The sequence below is a fragment of the Felis catus genome, chromosome E2, assembly GCF_018350175.1.
Source record: "Felis catus isolate Fca126 chromosome E2, F.catus_Fca126_mat1.0, whole genome shotgun sequence".
In the NCBI taxonomy this organism is placed as follows: domain Eukaryota; kingdom Metazoa; phylum Chordata; class Mammalia; order Carnivora; family Felidae; genus Felis; species Felis catus.
In genome coordinates this window covers 45,053,393-45,073,690 of record NC_058382.1, presented here as the reverse complement: position 1 = coordinate 45,073,690, position 20,298 = coordinate 45,053,393, and the positions used below count along the sequence as shown (strand labels likewise).

Genomic DNA, 20,298 nt, shown 5'->3' with positions numbered 1-20,298 from the left:
ATGTATAAATAAATAATCTGAACTTAAAGTAGAAAACAGAATGAGGACTCATGATGACGGATTATAGCTTCATTTCCAAAAGGGTAAGGAACAAAAGGAAAACACAAGCATTCTACCGGAAAATCGAAACTAAAAACAGCCTATCCATGGAAATTTGCAGGACCAGAAGGTGAGGTGGTATTTGCCTGGCATGTGTATGACCAGTGAACCAGAGTACAAGGGTTTTTCCTAATACTCCCCACCTCTGACATCCTCTCCCTCTACAAGCTTGATGGGGAGGTGTTCATATTTTATGCTGGAGCCCTTCATGACTGCCTTACTGGGAGGTGATTCTCCTTTGAGCAGAATACATTCTCTTTTGAAAGCTCTGTGGACCAAAAGGCACATGTGGAAAGAACTTTCTGTCCCTGGCAAGCAGGGAACCAAACCCCTTCTCCTTGAACTTGGACAGTCTTCCCTCACTTGGAAGCCTCACTTATCCTCTGGTTTTAGAGAACTTAGCTGTGTTCTCACAAAGCCCAGCTCAAGGAGAAGCACCCTTCAGGGGCCATTCGGGCATACGGTGCTTTGAAATGCATCAACACCCTTTGTATCTTGGCTTCCTCGTGCCTTTTCTCTTTCTTAGGAAAAGCAATCAAGTGACCAGGAATAAATATCCCTGTACTTTGCTACCTCTGCAGAAAATGACTGAGAACCTGGCCCTGGTGGGATATTTCTGTAGGTGAAATAACTGAGGGCATCAAGGCATCAATGGCCCAGGAGGCAGGATTCCTAGCCCTCCTCCCTCCAGGACCCAACAGCCATGGCACATAATAAAGCCCATAATACAGCCCACTGCCAACACAATGAATGTGGGGAGAAGGGAAATAAAGAGAAATAGTGTAGAAGGAGAAGACAATGGGAGGCGGATAAAAGAGAGGGCAAGGAGCAGAGGGTAGGGGACACTCAGGACACTGATGGCAGTGAATGGTGGAGAAGCCATTCGGTGACTCCGGGTGCCGGTTCTAGAGTCTCAGGGCTTGCCAGCCTTGCCTTACCCTGGAGGAAGAGGCCGCTCCCAGGTGGTGGTCTTGGTATTATGGTCAACATAATACACACGCCCATTAGGCAGCTCTCGTTGTTCCCATCTGCAAAACAAAGTCAAGGGAAGCATGAGATACACACTTAAAAGGCGTAAGCCCTTGTGTGAAAAGGAGTCCTTCATTACTGATGTGATGACTGATGAGAGGACAAAGACGACATGCGAGCTCAGCCCAGGGGTCAAACCTGCTTCATACAATCACTGCGGCGGCAGCCAGGAGCACTTCTTGAGTCCAAAGCTCCCCTCTATGAAGTCAATGGGCTAGGATGTGCCACAGATCACCCTATCTTCCCCTAAATGACCCATACGAGTCTCTATCTATGGACTTTTCTAAAAGTGTGACGTGGTCATTTCAGGATCAAAGACCCCTTTAGGAATGTGATAAAAGCCAAGGACACTTTCTTTCCAAAGTGTACTTACCAACGAAAATTTGTATGCAATTTCTGGGCTTCACAGACGTCACCTAAAGTTTACCTTCAGCCTTTTCAGTCTACACTACGTTTTAAAGTCACAAATCATATGACTATCCCTGTTCTCCTAACATCACAGATATTCATGACCGCATTTCTTTTTAAAATACAAGATTCATTTACAGAGGATCTTTAACAGAGATCCGGGTGAATGAAGAAACAGCATACTGTTATTTATGGACTGCTCTCCTCTTATTATTTACTGACTTCTCTTCTCATTAGTCTGTGTGTAAGGTAACATGAGATATGGGGTGCCAAAAGTGGCCATTCTGTGCTAGTGGAAGAATAACAAGGCAGTAGATGATCCAAAGAGATAATCTACAAGCAAAATCACTACAGAATACAGCCAAGGGCCACCCACCCAACTCCTGCTATTCCCATACTCAATGCAGTCTGACAATAACTCCCCTTTACCCAGAATATGGTAATCCATATATGAAGGATACAAAATTTTATATTTATAAAACGGCCACCACTTCATAAAGGATGTTAATGGTCCCATGAGCCTTTATGTTTTACAATGATTTCATCTGCTTCTACTTGTGGGTACTGCCTAAGAGAAGGTGACCTTTTCCAGGAAGCTAGTACAGTCAGTTCTGCTGAAATGCTTGTTTTGAAAACATAAATCTATCCCAATGTGACTGATACACGAGGGAACAATGTGAGCATGTGAATTTTGTGTTTGCTTAAGCATGGCTTTTCCTTTTAGAAACACTAAATGCACACAGATGACGTCCCCCAGCTGAACCCAGTCACGTAGGAACACACGAAGCCCATATGCATCTACAGCTGCCTCAGTTTACTACGTGTTGTACGCCATATTCATCCACATCTGGCCTTACAACTCCCGTCTGATTTCAGATGATCCTCCTTGCAACCACTTTATGACAACACTCACAAGCTCAAACACTTCTGACACCTGCTTCCACAAGTAAACTCCAGATCTTTTCATGGGAACACACACTCATTGTAGTGTTATGCACCTCAACCATTTAACATGTGAAAAACTGAGCTACCATCATTATTAGCTTCCTATTTTTTGTGTGTGCCTCTGACACATTTTTGAATGTTATGCCCCTAACCCATTTTTTTTCCTGTAAACCCTGTGGTTTTCATGGCATGATTTTTTTTGCATAGCATGATGATTTTTAGGAATACATACATAATAGCAGAGCTGATTGAATACTGAAATAATGTCCCAATTTCTATTACTAAAGGCCTGGTGCATCTATTCCAATGGATGTTAGCTTTATTTAATACCATTTCTCATTTAAACTAAAATGTCTGGGGGCGCCTGGGTGGTTCGGTCAGTTGAGGGTCTGACTTTGGCTCAGGTCATGATCTCACTGTTTGTAAGTTTGAGCCCCGCATCGGGCTCTCTGCTGTCAGCACAGAGCCCGCTTCAGATTCTCTGTCCTCCTCTCTCTCTGCCCCTCCCCCATCTCGTGCTCTCTCAAAATAAATAAACTTCAAAAATTTTTAGAAAATAGTAAAATGCCTGATCAGCAGACTGCACTGACCGACACCTCAGATGCTAGCTAGGTCAGATAAAGATATATGTGAGGTTTTTATGGCAAGGAAAGGAAGGGGGTCATCATTACCCACTGATCATCTATAATGAGCTATGGGCTCATGTTTTACCTCATGAAGTCCTTCCCTCCATCCTTTAAGGTCAGAAGTGCCATCACCGTGGACGAAACAGAGGATCAGAGAAGCTAAGTAACTTTTATGTGTCATTCCAACTCAGCTCTGACTTCCTAGCCATTGAGTTTTACCACATCATGCTGAAAGGAAGAAATGAGGAAAAAGAAGGTCGACTAGAATTTATAGGGAACCTACTACCCAGAAAACAAGGTGCCAGGTGCCTTCTCAATCCCCATCTCAAAGTAAACAGCTTTCCCCAGCACTGGAGTCCAGGTAGGGGGTCCTGGAGAATCAAGACAACTGGAGGGTAACTACAAAGGTCCACCGTGTTCATCTCTAGGCTCCGTTTTAATCAGAAGCTTCTGCTTAGACGTGATCTACCAGAAGAGACTGCACATTTTGCACCACTGGGAGGGTTAGCCCTGGGAGCAGTGAGGTCCAATGGTTTGAGTCCCACCTCTCAAAAGGGATCAGCCAGGGGCGCCTGGGTGGCGCAGTCGGTTAAGCGTCCGACTTCAGCCAGGTCACAATCTCGCGGCCCGTGAGTTCGAGCCTCGCGTCGGGCTCTGGGCTGATGGCTCAGAGCCTGGAGCCTGTTTCCGATTCTGTGTCTCCCTCTCTCTCTGCCCCTCCCCCGTTCATGCTCTGTCTCTCTCTGTCCCAAAAATAAATAAATGTTGAAAAAAAAATTAAAAAAAAAAAAAAAGGGATCAGCCACTGGCTTGAGGATCAGAGTGCTACCAACAACCATTAACACGTGCTCAAGAACATCTTCTCTCCTGGGTATTCTTGCTCAATGTTCTGGTCAAAATGGATATGGGTGACTTGGTCCAGGTGCTCTGATTCCTCCCGCTGCAAAAAGATCTTTACACTTCATTATTTTATTAAAAGGGCAAACAATTCTGCCAAAAGTGACCAGATAAAAATGTACCCTGGGTAAAGTTAAAGATCTTCTCCCTCTAGATGCCCTTCTGAATTAAAGACAAAAGAGTAACAAATATAACAGCTCAAGAGGCTGTTGTCCCATCCACGGAAAACCTTTCTTGTAGGGATCTTGCAGAGAAAAAAAAAAAGCGAGGCTAACATACTATGGCTTCACACCAGATCCTCAAACTCCTCCCGTCTGCTCAGTAATAGAGTAGCAAATCTGATACCCTTTTATTAATCTGAATTTGGAAATGAGGAGTCTTGAAAAAGATACTTGGCTTACGAGTGAGTACTGAAATATGGAAGCTCCTCAAGGAAATGGCAGCAAACCACTCTTTCATAACATCTGCTCCCAGTAAGCCTTAAGTAGCTGGTAACTCCTCAGCATCCTCTAAGAAGTTAGCTATGTCCTTCCCTTCCTTGGCAATTTCTGGCACAAAACACCAACAAAATGAGTCTGGCTCATTGTGCAGTCACTATTTGGAAACCTATCCATAATATGTGGGTGAGGCCGCACCTTTTAAAAAGACAAAATATTTGTTGTAGCAATTGCAGATGAAAGGTGCCAAAACACATTTTTCTTTATTCCAAAAATTGTGTTACAACTTTCATAAGTAGTCTCTACTTTTAGAATTCATTTTAGACAAAGAGAAAACTTTGGCTATATTATACTTTGGCTCATCTTTTAATTTGAAGATGGGATAATACTTAAAATTCCATGAAGTAGGGGCGCCTGGGTGGCTCAGTCGGTTGGGCTTCCGACTTCGGCTCAGGTCATGATCTCACGGTCTGTGAGTTCGAGCCCCGCGTCGGGCTCTGTGCTGACAGCTCGGAGAGTGGAGCCTGCGTCAGATTCTGTGTCTCCCTCTCTCTCTGACCCTCCCCCGTTCATGCTCTGTCTTTCTCTGTCTCAAAAATAAATAAACATTAAAAAAAAAATTCCATGAAGTAAATGTCTTTAATTGACACAGGGGTATTCCCACATGCTGGCAGAAAATCAGTGCAAAGACCTCCTCGCTTATATTCAAGAGGTACAGCAGCTCTTTCCAAGCCCAGATAAGATGTGTCCATCCCATCTTTGATCCCACCTGATCCTAGAAATGAAAGACTCTCTTTCAAGGGCTGTTATTGTCCAGCAAATTTCAATGTTCTTGTATGAACCCTCTCAACTGGCTTCACTGGAAAAATAGTTACCAGAGGAACAAGACCTTTCTTGCATTGCCTTTTTTGATATCTACATTTTTCCTTTTGAAATTGGACTCCTGCTCAGATTAAATGTCCATATGGGTCCTCCCTGATCCATGACCTGGCCTAACTGCTTTTCTTAGAGAACTCGCAACTCCTCCCTTACCTGCATGGCTCCTCAGAATTCACACAAATCTCTTCCCTTCATTCACTGCAGCACAGTCGGTCAATTCTGTCCACAATCAAAAGAACCTCCCAATTCTCAGCTCTCCTCGGTAACTGCTGACCCACATAGATTAAGCCTTCCCACTGTCTTGGTTCGGTCTCCCCAGGCCAAGAAAGTGATACTGGCAGCGACCTTTCATTGGCACGTCCCTGTCAGGGGTGAGGTTTCTGTCCCTTATAAGCATCTTCTTCACACTGAGATAAAAAGGCTTTTCAATCCAACTACCCATGGGTCTCAATACTGCATCCTGGTCACATGGCCATATCCTCTCCCACTGAATAGCTTCCTTTGATGTTCTCAGAAACAGTGTTCAAAGCATCAAGCTTGATTCAGGTCCCTTCCCAACACATTGCTCCTTGGCCTTCAACGAGAAACATTCAGTTCAACCATGGACTACACAGAGTCTTTGTATTTGAAGGCACTTGAAAAGTAGCCTCCAATTGCAATCAATTTCAGGTAATTTTTTTAACCTATGCTACCTTTGCTCCTATGCCTTTTATTCAGTTATCTTCCATGCCCATGCCCCAATCACACCCCTCACCGTCATTAAAAGGGTAAAAATCCCATCGTGAGGATGACACCCTATCCGTTCTCTCCTGTGTTATCTGAAGGAAACTGTCTGGTCCCCTAAACGTAGTCACTACACTCCTGTGGAAGGTTTCCTAAAAGGTCTTCAGAAAATTCTCGATTATTCTGCCATTCAGCCAACCCTGATCAACATACCTACTGGGCAGACTTCCCTGATGTGTGGACAGAATCACATTTTCACCAACAGTAGGATTAAGATGGAAAGGGCTAACACCTACAGGAGTAGTTCAGGTTAGTGTCAGAGACATTCTCTTTAAAAGGCCCTTACAGGGGCGCCTGGGTGGCTCGCTGGTTAAGCCGCCCGACTTCAGCTCAGGTCACGATCTTGCAGTCTTTGAGTTTGAGCCCTGCGTCGGGCTCTGTGCTGACAGCTCAGAGCCGGGAGCCCGCTTTGGATTCTGTGTCTCCCTCTCTCTGCCCTTCACCTGCTCGTACTCTGTCTCTCTCTCTCTCTCTCTCTCTCTCTCTCTTTCAAAAATAAATAAACATTAAAAAAAAATAAAAAACAAAAAAAATAAGAGGCCCTTACCTACCAATGTGCTCAAAAATTCAATCTTAGTAAAAGTATTACTAATTTTTATTATTTATTAATTTGCTGCCTTTGACTAATAGAGTCAGTGGGCAATAGCAAAGTTGATCTCACTCAAAATACACAATGTTAGAAACAAAGTCAAGCCAGAACTCTACACACCCCGCAAAATAAAGATGCCCTGCTGGTTACATAGACAAAAACTAAACTGCAAAAAAAGACACTGAAAGTACCCAAGTATTCTTTCTTCTCTTAAATTTTTTTTTAATGTTCATTTATTTTTGAGAGAGAAAGACAGAGACAGAGAGCAAGTGGGGAAGGGGCAGAGAGAGGGAGACACAAAATCGGAAGCAGGCTCCAGGCTCTGAGCTGTTAGCACAGAGCCCGACGCATGGCTTGAACTCATGAACTGTGAGATCATGACCTGAGCCAAAGTCGCATGCTGAACCTACTGGGCCACCCAGTCCTCTCATAAAAGTATTCAAGTATTCTTAAAGCTGCGTATGTGGCAGTTCAACTCCCCACAGGCAAAAAACCTCATGGGATTTACAGCTTCTTATTTTATGCTCTTCTAATAAAGGACTCTGAACCAAATTTTATTCCCCAAACTTTAGCCACTTCCTGGGTGAACCGTAAGATTTATTTCCTCTGTTAGGGACATTTTCAGACTTTTATGAGGCAGAAATCTGGTGCAATGGAACAAATTTCCCATTCACTGTTTTCACTGCTTCAGTAGATCCTTTGTAAACTGGGTAGGAAATGTGTTAAACTCGGTCTTCCCCCAAGAAACCTTCTTGAGATACTGGGCTTTCCGTTCAATCTAAGCACACTAACCCCTTCTTTAAAACTACCAACAACCAGTACTTTATGCCCTGTAAGCAGAGAATGGCACAGTTGAGCCTCAATCAAGGCTTCTGAATTAAGTCTTTTTTTTCCTTCTTCTTCAACCTTCTAATTTCTTTGCATTGGAAAAGTTTCCAAGGCTCCTCAATGAAAGATGGAAACATTAAAATGTATGGTTTTACTGACAGCAAGGGAATTCCTGGAGATGGTATGCATGTAAAAAAAAAAAAAAAAAAAAAAGTTTAACATGTTCGTTGACAAATAATTTTGCAAATAAATTTGCCAAGGCAGAGAAAAACAGTCACCCTTTAAAACATAGTTGGTGGGAGCAAAAATGGGTATACTCTTTCAAAAGGGCAATTTGGCAACTTGGTCGAAAACTTTTCCTCTGTGAATATCCTTTAACTCAGCGGCTCTGCTTCTAGGATGGATGCTGAGGAAATAAGTATGTGTCAAAGATTTAGCTATAAGCGCATCTGTCACAGTATGTGACATGTTCTACAAAAAATGGAAACAACCTCAATGCCTCTAAATGGAGGATTAGTAAAATAAATTATGTTATTTCTATATTAAGTATTCACTCATCGAAAATAACATTATATGGGACGCCTGGGTGGCTCAGTCGGTTGAGCATCTGACTCTTGATTTCAGCTCAGGTCATGATCGGTTCATGGGTCCGAGCCCCGCATCGGGCTCTGCGCTGGCAACGTGGATTCTTTCTCTCTCTCCCTCTCTCTGCCCCTCCCCTCCTCGCGTGCGCTCTCTCTCTCTCTCTCTCTCTCTCAAAATAAATAAATATTTAAAAAAAATTTTTTAAGAAAATAACATTATAGATGATATTAACTTGTCCAGATATTTATAATATGTTGCAATATATAACATAATATGATATATAGAATAGAATAGAATAGAATTATATAATACATTGCAAGCTAAAATAACAGGCATAATACAAATTTTTGATTAAAAACTTATATAAATATGCTATTTTTCATTAAATCTAAAATGCCATCAATTATATGATTTAACATATCACTGAGAAAGAAAAAAATACTGCCAATTAAGCTTGTATATTACATTTTGATTTTAAAGTTTAAATGTGAACTAACAAGCATATCAAAATCAACAAAATGTAGAGGGTGTGTGAAAATTTTTGTGACGTCAGTGTAGGGGAGAATTTTAGACAAGACCCAAATGGTACATGAAGATTAACAAACTTGGCCACTTTAAATTTTGAACTCCTGTACAATGAAAGATAATGTTAAAAAGTGAAAAGACAAGCCACAGACTGGAAGAAGATATCTGCAATGCATGTAATTGAAAAGCAAGGAGTCCCCAGCTTATATTAAGAAACCTTACAGATTAAAGAAAAAAAGACAAACGGTTAAATAGAAGAATGAACAAAAATGTATGAACAGGCAACTCACGAAGAAGGAAATCAAAGAACCAAATAAAAACATGTGAGAAGAGGTTCAATGTCAGTGGTAATCAAGGACATTCGAATTAAAACCACAAAGAGATATACCACTCACAGACATTAAGCTGGACAAAATGAAAAAAACAAAAAAATCTCACAATTTTAAGTTTTAGCAGGAATGTTTAGTATGTATGCTCATGGGAATGTAAGAATCGGTGAGCAATTTGATAGTATCTACTAAAATTGAAGCTCTTCAATCCCTACAGTGACATTCCAGGTCCAGCATATGCCTTAAAAGAACAGACACACAGACAAAAAGACATGCACAAAAAAACTTCATTGTAGCGTTGTTTATAATTGTGAAGAGATAATAATATAAAATATGAAAACATTTATTTATTGTTATATCATTAAATTTACAAATGGAAGATATAAATTACATATAAAATATTACTAAATATGTTTGTTAAAATAATATAGATGTGTAAATATATGTTTACATAAATTTTTATATTTTATATTTATACATCAGATATAGGGTAAGTATAAATAAATGTGAATTATAAATAAAAGGCTATCTATTCATACTATAGAATACCTTGTAGCACTTTCAGTGAATGTACCAAGTTCCACCTTATCTCTGTATACAGGGAAGGGAATCGGGAAGAGGCTCACGGAGACTTTCTAATGTATTTGTAATTTCTTCATCAAGAGGTTAAAAAAGGGAAGTCTGTAGTAAATATAGCATAATGCTAAAATCTGATACAGCTGGGTGGTGATAGGTATTTCTTACATTACACTCCATTCTTACCTGCATGCTTAAAACATTTTATGATAAAAAAATAAATTTTAAAAGCACAAGCTGTAAGACGATCAGATTTTGGTAGGCATGTTTTTATGTGTATGTGTCTGTATATGTGGTCCTGGGCAAATTGCTTAAAAGGTCTCCCATTCTGCAAATGAGGATAAAAGCAGCTACCACACAGAGCGTTGTGAAAACTGCACCAAATAATCCACGGGCAAAACTTAGCAGCCCCTACACACTGTAAACGCCGAACACATGTTAGCTATTACTAATGGTCAGGAAAAAACACACACAGTCTGCAAAGCACCAATGCTTAAATCTGGGTGTTTGTTATTGTTGTTCTTCTTTCTTCTCCGTTTTCTTTTTCTACTTAGAATCTTTTTTAATTTTAAATGCTACTGAGAATGTGAAATCATTTACCTAGTCATTAACAAACACTTCTCACTCCGTCTCCCTAGAAGCCAGGTCCTGTGCTAGGAGCTGGGGATACAAAGATGGACGTAACGCTCTCTGCTCTTGTGGAACTCTCCGGAAAGTGTAGTAAAAATGGATATTCGTAATTACACATGAAGAGATACACATAATAGTGTGAGAACATCTCACGGGCCAGCCTTGGACAACAGAAGAGTCTTCGGAAGTAAGGTTTCCTTCTGAGATGATGAGGAGGAAGCCAGAAGCATGCACTATTCAGCATTACCTAAGCATGTAATAATCCTTGCACAGCCAAGAACTAAACCATATTCAGCAAAAAAGGCACCGAGTCTCCCAGTATAATCCTTTAATCTGGTGCTACTCAAAGCATAGTCCGTGGCCCAAACTGTTACTGTTTAGCAGAAAAAAGTACAGAAGTTTCCAAGCATTTAGAAACTTTTGTACCAATCTGGCATTGCCACAACATCTAAATTTATGTGATCGGTGGATAAGTAGAGAACAAAAGTATAAGGATTCTTAACGGATTGAAAATAAGAAAATAAAACAAAAAAGGCAGGGGTGGGGGGGGACTGGTTCCGCACAGTGTAAGAAGTACTGTTTTAAAACTCCTTGGGTAAGGATCTTTGGTGAGTGCCAAAAATGAGTTTGGAATGAAATGCAATGGCAGCGGCTGGTTTATAACTTAGCAGAGAAGCTCCAAATTCCGACGTCTCTTAAAGCTCTCTACAAACAAAACATCCGAGAGCTCTTAGCAGATTATCATCCTTGACAGTGTCTGAAGGAGCACCTGGAGAAAAGGGCCTCTGGGTCTCCATAACCGGGTGTGGAGGCAGGGGAGATGGCAAACCCAAAAGATCTAGAAAACACCCCTCCTCGATTAATTCTACTTTGAGGCAGGAAACAGACAGGCCAGCCAATGACTGCGGGAGAAAAAGGACGGTGTGAAATGGCAGTGCTGAGGTAAGTCGGCAGTCCAAACACAACGGCCTCCCTTATGTAAGAAACCACAGCAGAGTGCAGGCCGCCAGAGGAAAATAATGTGCCTCTGTGAGCGAGGGACTGAGCGAGCTGCAGAGCCCAGGATGCACTTAGAGTTTATCTAAGCCATGTACGCACGCTCTGTTAATGAGCGTTTGGTTCCCAAAGTGGGCTCGGTGCTGATAAAAAACAGATGCAGGGCCAGCTGATCAAAGTGGCCTCACTCCCCACCGCCCACTGCCTGGACCACTATCTCACCATGTCTCCTGAGCCTTCCTGGCACCCCCTTCTTTGATGCACATTTGCAACCTGAAAATGCCACACCCTTCCAGTTGGCTTCTTTCATGTTAATTAAATTTCAAAGTACAGAAAGCTGGAGGGTTTGGACGCAGGGAGAGAGAAAAGGGACGAGGGGTGCCCTGTTTGTGGGCTTCCACAGCCCAGCCTCCAGGAGCCTTCAGTCCTTAAAACATGCAGACGTGTGTAACCTCTTCAAGACCAGAGTCGCAACTACTGCAGAAAGGCAACACAGCAACCAGGAAGATGGGCCCTTGGGATCCCCAAGTGAACCTGCTCTATCGCTCAGTTGAGCAGATGAGGTTGGGAAGAGACAGTCGGCTGGATGCCTTGATAAAGCAGGGCTGCGTGGCTCAGAAATGCCTTAGCAAAGAGGACACACGCCCCGCCGTATCTGCCGGTGCACAAGGACCCCTAGTGAGCAGGGAAGAGTGTCCCCCACCCTGTGAGAGACATATTTCAACCCAAAGCCAGTCAAACCCAGTGGGTGACAGCCTTCCACTGTTGCCTCTGGGAAGAAAGTGCAATATTCCTGTCACAGTTGCTATTTGAAGCATCAAAGAAGCAGAACACATTCATGCAGGTGGAAGAAAAAAAAAAGATGGCACTTAAATTTATTCATTACAAATACATCTGGGGGGCCTACTTTGTGTCAGGCTCCTGTCACCATGACTTTTATAGCCCACCGGGGCAGAGAGATGCGAAAGAAGCAAATACACTTTGTGAGAAGAGTTACAGTAGGCACGGCAGTTCGACCTTGTCTGCCAGGGATCAAGGAAGGATTCCCAGGGGAAGTGCTGACTGATTAATGGAAAAAACAGTGAGTGTTAGGAAAGAGCGACCTGCATGGTGAAGGGTCCTAAGTCCAGAGAAAGGGAGGTCCATCTGTCAAACCAACCTAAGTTATTAAGGCTGGAGCTGAGAGAGCAAGGCAGGGAGAGTCTTCCATGGAAGGTCGGAGGGGTAGGTGGGGTCATATGGTGTGGGGCTTTTTAGGCCTGAGTAAGGATTTGAGAATTTATCCCCAACGACAGTAGGCAGCCGTGGTAGCATTCTCGGTGTGAAATGTCATTATTCAGAGGTTGATTTAAAAAGGTTAAAATTACGTTTAAGAAAAAAAAAAAGGGGGGGGGGGGCGCCTGGATGGCTTGGTTGGTTGAGCGTCCGACTTCGGCTCAGGTCATGATCTCACGGTCCGTGAGTTCGAGCCCCGCGTCGGGCTCTGTGCTGACCACTCAGAGCCTGGAGCCTGTTTCAGATTCTGTGTCTCCCTCTCTCTCTGCCCCTCCCCTGTTCATGCTCTGTCTCTCTCTGTCTCAAAAATAAATAAACGTTTAAAAATAAAAATAAATAAAAATAATAAAATAAAATAAAATAAAATAAAATAAAATAAAATAAAATAAAATAAAATAAAATAAAATAAAATAAAATAAAATGGTTAAAATTGGTCTCCTGACTCCTAAAGCCAAGATACCAGGAGTAAAGGAATAACCGCTCTTGTCTGGATCTCCTGAATTTGTAAAGAAGCTGGTGTGGTGATGGTAGGTCTGTGGCTTGGAAGGGTCACTGCAGGAGGCATGTCCTCTCCGACTTGCCATCACAGAGCAGTGAACCGGAAACACGCCATCCTCATGCCACACACCCAGCAGCCCTGGTGGCAATCTCCAATCTCCTGGGCCTGAGCCAGCCTGCAAAGTACCGAGCTCCCTACTGTCCTAGGGGTTGCTGCCTTAGGATGGAAAACTGGGTCTCAATACCCTTCTCCAGACTGTCATACATGTCCCACACAGGGGACCCACACACGGATCTCATCACATTCTAAATGCTCTAAGGGAAAGAGAGTGTTCAAACTCTACCTCAGAAAAGTGTTCAGCCTCTGGCAAAGGTGGGGGTGGGGAATCGGCTTCCCTGGGCTGCTCCATCTGCCAAACTCAGAATAAAGAGTGTTTTCAGAGCCTGGAGTTTTCCAGCTGCCTGGAAACAGGAAGAGCCCAATCCCAGAGAACAGTAACCCTCACACACACCCTACATAAAGACATGTTGAGCCATTAGCCCTAATTGCCTGTGACTGACACAGGAGTGAAGCCGGCCTTCCAGGCATTTGCTCAGCAAAAAGAAAACAAACAGCTCACAGGGGACACGAGCAGCCATTTTCTCTCCTTTCTGCCAAAATGATTCTGCTCTGTTCCCCCCAAATTACAGCATACAGATTTGAAATTACAAACCAAACAAAGGTCTTTCTAGTATCCTTTACCACATATAAAAGAGAAAATAAATCTCTGTAGGGAAGAGCTGGACACAAGCAATTGGTTATTAATCTTCTCGCAAAATCAAAAACTTCACAAAAACTTTTCAGAGGCACCTCTCAATACCCCAATTCTCTCCAGGTTTGAGGCATTAGAAACTATTTGCAATACTCTTCATTTATTCATCATACTTTATTAAGAAATATGTTAGGTAGTATGCCAAATGCTAAGAATGTGATACGTATGTGGTAAAAATCACATCTGCCTTCAGATTTACGATTTTTGTTTCTAACAAGTGGGTTTTCTAAAGAGGTTTAAGAACACATGGCATATTATACATCAAGCTAGAGACCATGCGTCCTTCCCCTGTCCCTTATGAATTAATTACAAGGGTACAGAGGACCCACCTACATGCCACGACCACCACCACCACCACCAGCAGCAGCAGCCAGACCACAGCGACTGTGGTGATATGGACACTGGTTTCCTCAGTACCAAACTGATAACTAGGATGGACCCTGGGACCACAATAGGACGGGCCCTGACTAGGACTGGTAGTTGCTGAGATAAGACTTCATTTCTCAGTTCAGAACCATTCCCTTCCTTTATGGCTCTTTCACAGCCAATTCAAAAATATTCACCAATTGGAACATCCTCCATTGGGTGGGCGCTTCACACATGCCCTTAACTTCCTGGAGAGCTATGCATGATTGTTAATCCCCCCTTACACAGACGGTAAGCCATTTGAGCAAGGTCACATAGGGTCCAGTGGGGATTTGAAGCCAGATTGATTTGATTCCCAGTTCCATGCTTTAATCTCTATTTGCTACCTAGTCAAACTGGAACTTCCCTTGGTCTTAGTGGAGCCATCTTCTTATCATCCAAGGTCTTTACTGTCTAAACCATAGGATGGCAAGAAAACTAGTAGTCCATGTTAATTACCATCAGCCCCGGCTACAGGAGTAATACACAGTAATATTCAGAGCCTAAAGCCCTCTATAGACTGTTAAGATAAAGAGAGAAAAGCTGTTTTCTAAGCAGGATCTAGGCAAACACCCTCCAAAGACTAAGGAAGGCAAAATGAGCTCCTTGTTCCATAAAAGCCACACTCTTTTTTCCAAGTTGTGGTATAAGGTAGCATTGATTCTGCCCCTGATGATTTAGATTCTTTTTAAGATTTATGGAGAACGAGCAGGTCTTCTACACCTCCCTCTCTCCTATGCATGGCAGCGTCCCCAGAGACCACGAGCCACGAGGTAATAAATAACCACGTTGTTTCTGTCCTAGCGAAGGAGCCTCAGATTTGAGTGGGGGTAGCGCTGCTGGAAGGCTACTCACCCAGCAGGCAGAGCATCGAGGGCCTGAGCAGACGCCGGGAGCTGCTGTGTGCCTGAAGTGCTGGGCTCCTCGCCTTCCGCCGGTGTGGCTGGAACAGGGAGAGACACTGCAGTGGGGTTCGGGGTCACACTCGACACCGCAGCAGGCGAGGGTGCCACACCAACAACAGAGGACTCTTCGGGATCAGTGGCTGCAGCGGGTTCATCATTCACTGGAAGTACAGAAATCATATTCAAGAGATCGACTCAGACTTGTGTTCACGTTTACTAGATTTTTCACTTAAAGTGGTAACACAGTACCTTATAATTTTACCATGCATGTATCTGGTGACAGCAAAAAGTTCTACAAAACATAACTTTGGAAATGAGAGCAAGTCAGTAATGGCCTGTCCCCACTTCCTCCCCACCCCCACCAAAAAAAATCGGGAGATGGATCTGAAATAAATATATTAAGTGTTACCTCTTTTTTATACTTTCATTGAATTTTTCTAACATATTATGATCACATATTGCAATAAAAGAGTAGCAGGAAGGAGGGTAACAGGGAGGTGTGTTTGTGCTAAATGAAGCAAGCCAATGCCACGTTTATAGGGTCATATTCCTCTCTTTAAACTTGTCATTTGTCTGCTGGGTACAAATGGTAACTTCCTTCAAAAAGCTCTCTCTACTCGCAGAGGCCAAAATTTCCAACAATGTGTTTGTTCTTTCAAAGACTCATGCTCAAAGTACGGAACAAAGATGAATACTGCAGATGAAAAAGATGGGCTCTAAAGATAAAGGACTTGTCTTCAAGGTAACAATAGACAAAGAGACAGAAGTCAAATAAGCCTGTTCCGAGACTCCTTATTTCTCCATTTCTTTATTTCTTTGATGACCACTCATGTTCACAAGGACTCCAAGACACTGCAATATCCTCCCACTCCAAAAGGGATCAAAGTTTCCGAAGAATTCTGCGAAAGTAGATAAGCCATAGGCAGAGAATTTTCTATATGTGATTGCACATATGCACATTTGTACTAGAATTTTGTAGGAAAACCTCTTAGGTGTGATTTCAGCTCATCTGCCTAATTCAGAAATTCTTTTTGCGGTTTCAAATGCAACAAACGTACTATCTAGATTCTTCTTACACACTTCGTCTGACAGGAGCTTGCTACAGAGCCATTCCATTGTTGAACAGATGTACCTGCCGGCAGGTTTTCCTCATGGTTTTTTTTTTGTTTTTTTTTTTTTAATTTTTTTTTTTCAACGTTTATTTATTTTTGGGACAGAGAGAGACAGAGCATGAACGGGGGAGGGGCAGAGAGAGAGGGAGACACAGAATCGGAAACAGGCTCCAGGCTCTGAGCCATCAGCCCAGAGCCTGACGCGGGGCTCGAACTCGCGGACCGCGAGATCGTGACCTGGCTGAAGTCGGACGCTTAACCGACTGCGCCACCCAGGCGCCCCAGGTTTTCCTCATGTTAAGTAAGTGGATTCCATTAACTGATCTTAGCCCCCAGCCCCACACAGTGCAGACTAAGTACCCGGCCACCCCCTTTCTCATCCACCTTCTCCAGTTAGAAGGCCTGCTCTTGCTTTAATGTTTCTAGGCCCTTCCCTTCTTATCACCCGGCTGCTTTCTTCTAGGTATCTTCTTCTACTGCCTCTCCTCAACAATGACAGCAGGAACGGAACAAAATAAATCAGATCCCATCAGACCAGTGCATTCAGCTTTCTGACAGAAGTGGTAATAGTTAACTTGTACAGAACCCCAGTGTATGCCAGGCAAAGTGCAAAGCATTTTGGATTCTCTCATGTCAGCCTCACATACAACCGTACACATTCGGTACAATTAGCATCCCCAGTTTACAGTTGTGGCAACTGAGGCTCAAAGAGGTTAAATAACCTGCTGAGGTTGCCGGGCACCTAATTCACACCCCGACTGCCTGCCTCCAGAGCCTGAACTACTCATTTACCATGCTCTGCTTCTCCCTCTTGGCACATCCTCTAAAGCAAGCCAAGATCGTAACAACTCTGAAGCAACCATATAATCTTCTTGGCTAACCTGAGACTGGTAACCAGCTGAAACCAAAATTTCTTCACAGGCTGTGATGCTGCTTGATCTTAAGAAATGGAAAAGAGCCTAGGGACTACCTGTGATCAATCCATTTGCTTTCTCCCCAGTGTATGAAATACGGTCTGGCACACATCAGCTAAATTAGTTGTTTAATAAATGGCTCCATCTCATGCAACTGGTGTTTCCCCAACACAAATGCAAGACTTCATACTTCTATTTCCTATTCTATCTCAGCCGATTAGTAAAACACAGCAGATGACAACTCTCTTCATGCAAATCTATAAATTTTACTCAATTCCAATACAAAAAAAACCATCACATTTTTGAGAACTAAATAAATTCACTCAAAAAGTTATAAGAAAAACTAGGGGCTCCTGAGTGGCTCAGCTGGTTAAGCTTTGGCTTAGGTCATGATCTCTCAGTTTGCGGGTTTGAGCCCCACATGAGGCTCTGTGCTGACAGCTCAGAGCCTGGAGCCTGCTTCGGATTCTGTGCCTCCCCCTCTCTGTGTCCCTCCCCAGCTCACACTCAGTTTCTCTCTCTCTCTCAAAATTAACATTAAATTTTTTTTTTTTAATTTTAAAAGTTTTAAGAAAAACTAAATGCAGAAGAACAGCCACCAAAATTCTAAAGAAGAGTGTTGTGGAGGGACGGGTAATTCTCTAAAGTATTAACACACCATCAGGCCACAACAATTAAAACAATGTGGTACTGATACACGAATAAGCAGACGGTGATGAAATTAATAAGGAACTCCAGAAACAGAATTAAATACACATAAGAATTTAGTATATGACAAAGGTGGCATTTTAAATGACTGCAGTAAAGAGATTATTCAATAAATATTGCTGTGATGACTGGGTAATATACTGGGGGAAAAAAATGAGTTTTATCCCTACCTTACTCGTTTTATGAAAATGAATTCCACATGAATCCAAAATTTTGACATAAGAAATGAAACTTAAAAGGAAGTAAACAGAGGAGGTTACTTTTATCTCAAAGTGTAAAAGACTTTTTGAAGTATCACACAAAATCGAGAAGACATAAAAGATGGATGAATTCAACTACATTAAAGTTTTTTTTAATTTAAGTAGCAAAAAAAAAAATCACAAGCAAAATCAAAATCAAAGAAAAACCAGTTGGGGAAAATTATTACCAACCCATATTACAGACTAATGGCTAATTTCTTTGATATGAAAAGAACCTCTACAAATCAATTAGAAAAAGACCAAAAACATGCACAGACACTTCAGAGTAGAGGAAATACAAATTACCTCTAAACGTATTAAAAGATGCTCAATTTCAATTACGAGATGAGAAATGTAATTGAAGACTATGATGAAATACCATTGTTTAACCTATCAGATTGGTAAGAACAAAAATAGTTAATCGCACGCTCATAAGGGTGTAGGAAGAACTGGCATTTTCACCTATCACTGGTAGGAGTAGAAATTATTAGAACATCTCTGGAGAACAGTTGGCAATATTAAAAAATTTAATTTTTTTATTATTTAATTTTGAGAGAGAGAAAGATGTGAGGCCGGGGGGGGGGGGGGGGGGGGGGAGGGTAGGCAGGCAGAGAGAAAGAGAGACACAGAATCGGAAGCAGGCTCCAGGCCCTGAGTTGCCAGCACAGAGCCCAACGCAAGGCTCAAACTCAGGAATGGTGAGATCATGAGCTGAGCCAAAGTCAGGCGCTTAACCAACTGAGCCACTCAAGCACTCCAGCGATAATGAGAAATTTAAATGCATTCATAGGGAGGTGGGGGGGGGGGGAGGGAGGGAAGTGGGGATGGGTGTGGAGAACAAAGGTGGGGGAGGCCTGTAGATGAAATTAAAACAGCCATGAGCCAATAATATTTAAAGACCGGGGTTAGATTCATTATAATATTATTTTTACTTTTATAAACTCAATGTTTGTGACACAGATGGACTTTGCATACCTCCATCAGGAGGCACAGAACATCTGGTTATCACCCTTTGGCAATGCTAGCAGCCGCTGGTGATTATTACCTAAACCTAAATTGGCTGTGGACTGCAAAACAGTTATATTCTAATTCTATCATTGCCTGTAAGAGAAACTGTCCCTCATCAACTCTTTGGCTACCTTGAGGTTCAGTTTGTAAAGAAAAGGCAGGAGAAATGCTTGAGTCTTTCCTTTTACTCACTGGTGTCCAAAAATGAACAGTGAAATTCTGTTTTGTGTAAAGATCATTCATTATGAGCTCTTGGATTTAAACATATTTAAAATAGTCGAATCCACGGTGATTACTGTTTTTTTATGAGACTAAAATTGTCCCCATCTCTGGCTGGGTTTAGCAGAGAAGGAAAGAGGCAAAGCTCTTCAAGTTTGCTTCAGATTCTATGCGAACATTTCTAAGATAATTATTAAATGCGAAGGTGCAGAACAGCATATATATTGTGCTACCGTGTGTGTGTGTGTTTTCAAAGAATATGTGTGCATATGCTTGTACAGTCAAAGAATAGCTTTGAAAGAATCATAAGGAACACAACAGTGACTGCCTCCGGGGAGGAAACTGGAGGCTACAGGACTGGAACAGGAAGGACACTTTACACTGTTTGAGCTACTTATACTTTTAAAATTTTCAGAATGTACATGTACTACCTGTTAAAAATAATTATTATGAGACTGTTGACCAGGAAAAGAACAAAAGCAGAGGCCCATTTTCCATGCCAATGGAAAAGACCCTCCAATCTAGTTAGAAGGGTTCCCACCAGGGCGCCTGGGTGGCTCAATGAGTTAAGCAGTTAAGCGCTGACTCTTGATTTCCACTCGGGGCATGATCTCACGGCTCATGGGATCACCATCCGACTCTGAGCTAAAGCCTGCTTGGGATTCTCTCTTTCCTTTTTTCTTGGGTTCTCTCTCTCTCTCTAAATAAATAAATAAATATAAACAAAAATAAAGAAATCCATTTCAAAAAAAAAAAAGGGGGGGTTCCCACCAGGATTGTATCTGTCCACAGACCCACCCAAGAGCCTGGGATCCACCACAGTACTCATCTGTTTTGAAGCTTTGTGCTATGCTTTGATTTGGAAATAGAGTATGAGAGCCAGGTATCCTCGAGCTGACAACTTTGTGTCCATGCTTATACTCTTCTGTTCTCAAAAAGTGTATGTGTGTGTACACATGTACACACATTCTTAGAATGTGAGAGCTTGAAAGAACCTCAGAAATAAATCCACCCATCACAGCTTATATCCAGAAGACACTGA

The 20,298-nt window shown here is 42.3% G+C and overlaps 1 protein-coding gene across 3 annotated transcripts in view; it reads right to left on the bottom strand.

Moving 5' to 3' along the window:
- The window catches only part of WWP2 (WW domain containing E3 ubiquitin protein ligase 2), a 151,249-nt gene that overhangs the window by 31,511 nt on the left and 99,440 nt on the right, over positions 1-20,298 (bottom strand). For all 3 annotated transcript variants that reach the window (XM_023245698.2, XM_023245699.2, XM_023245700.2), the window contains 2 exons: positions 15,007-15,217; positions 1,038-1,127 (listed from right to left, as the gene is read on the bottom strand). In XM_023245698.2, the coding sequence (XP_023101466.1) occupies positions 1,038-1,127; positions 15,007-15,217 (301 nt within the window). The remainder of the gene's footprint in view (positions 1-1,037; positions 1,128-15,006; positions 15,218-20,298) is intronic.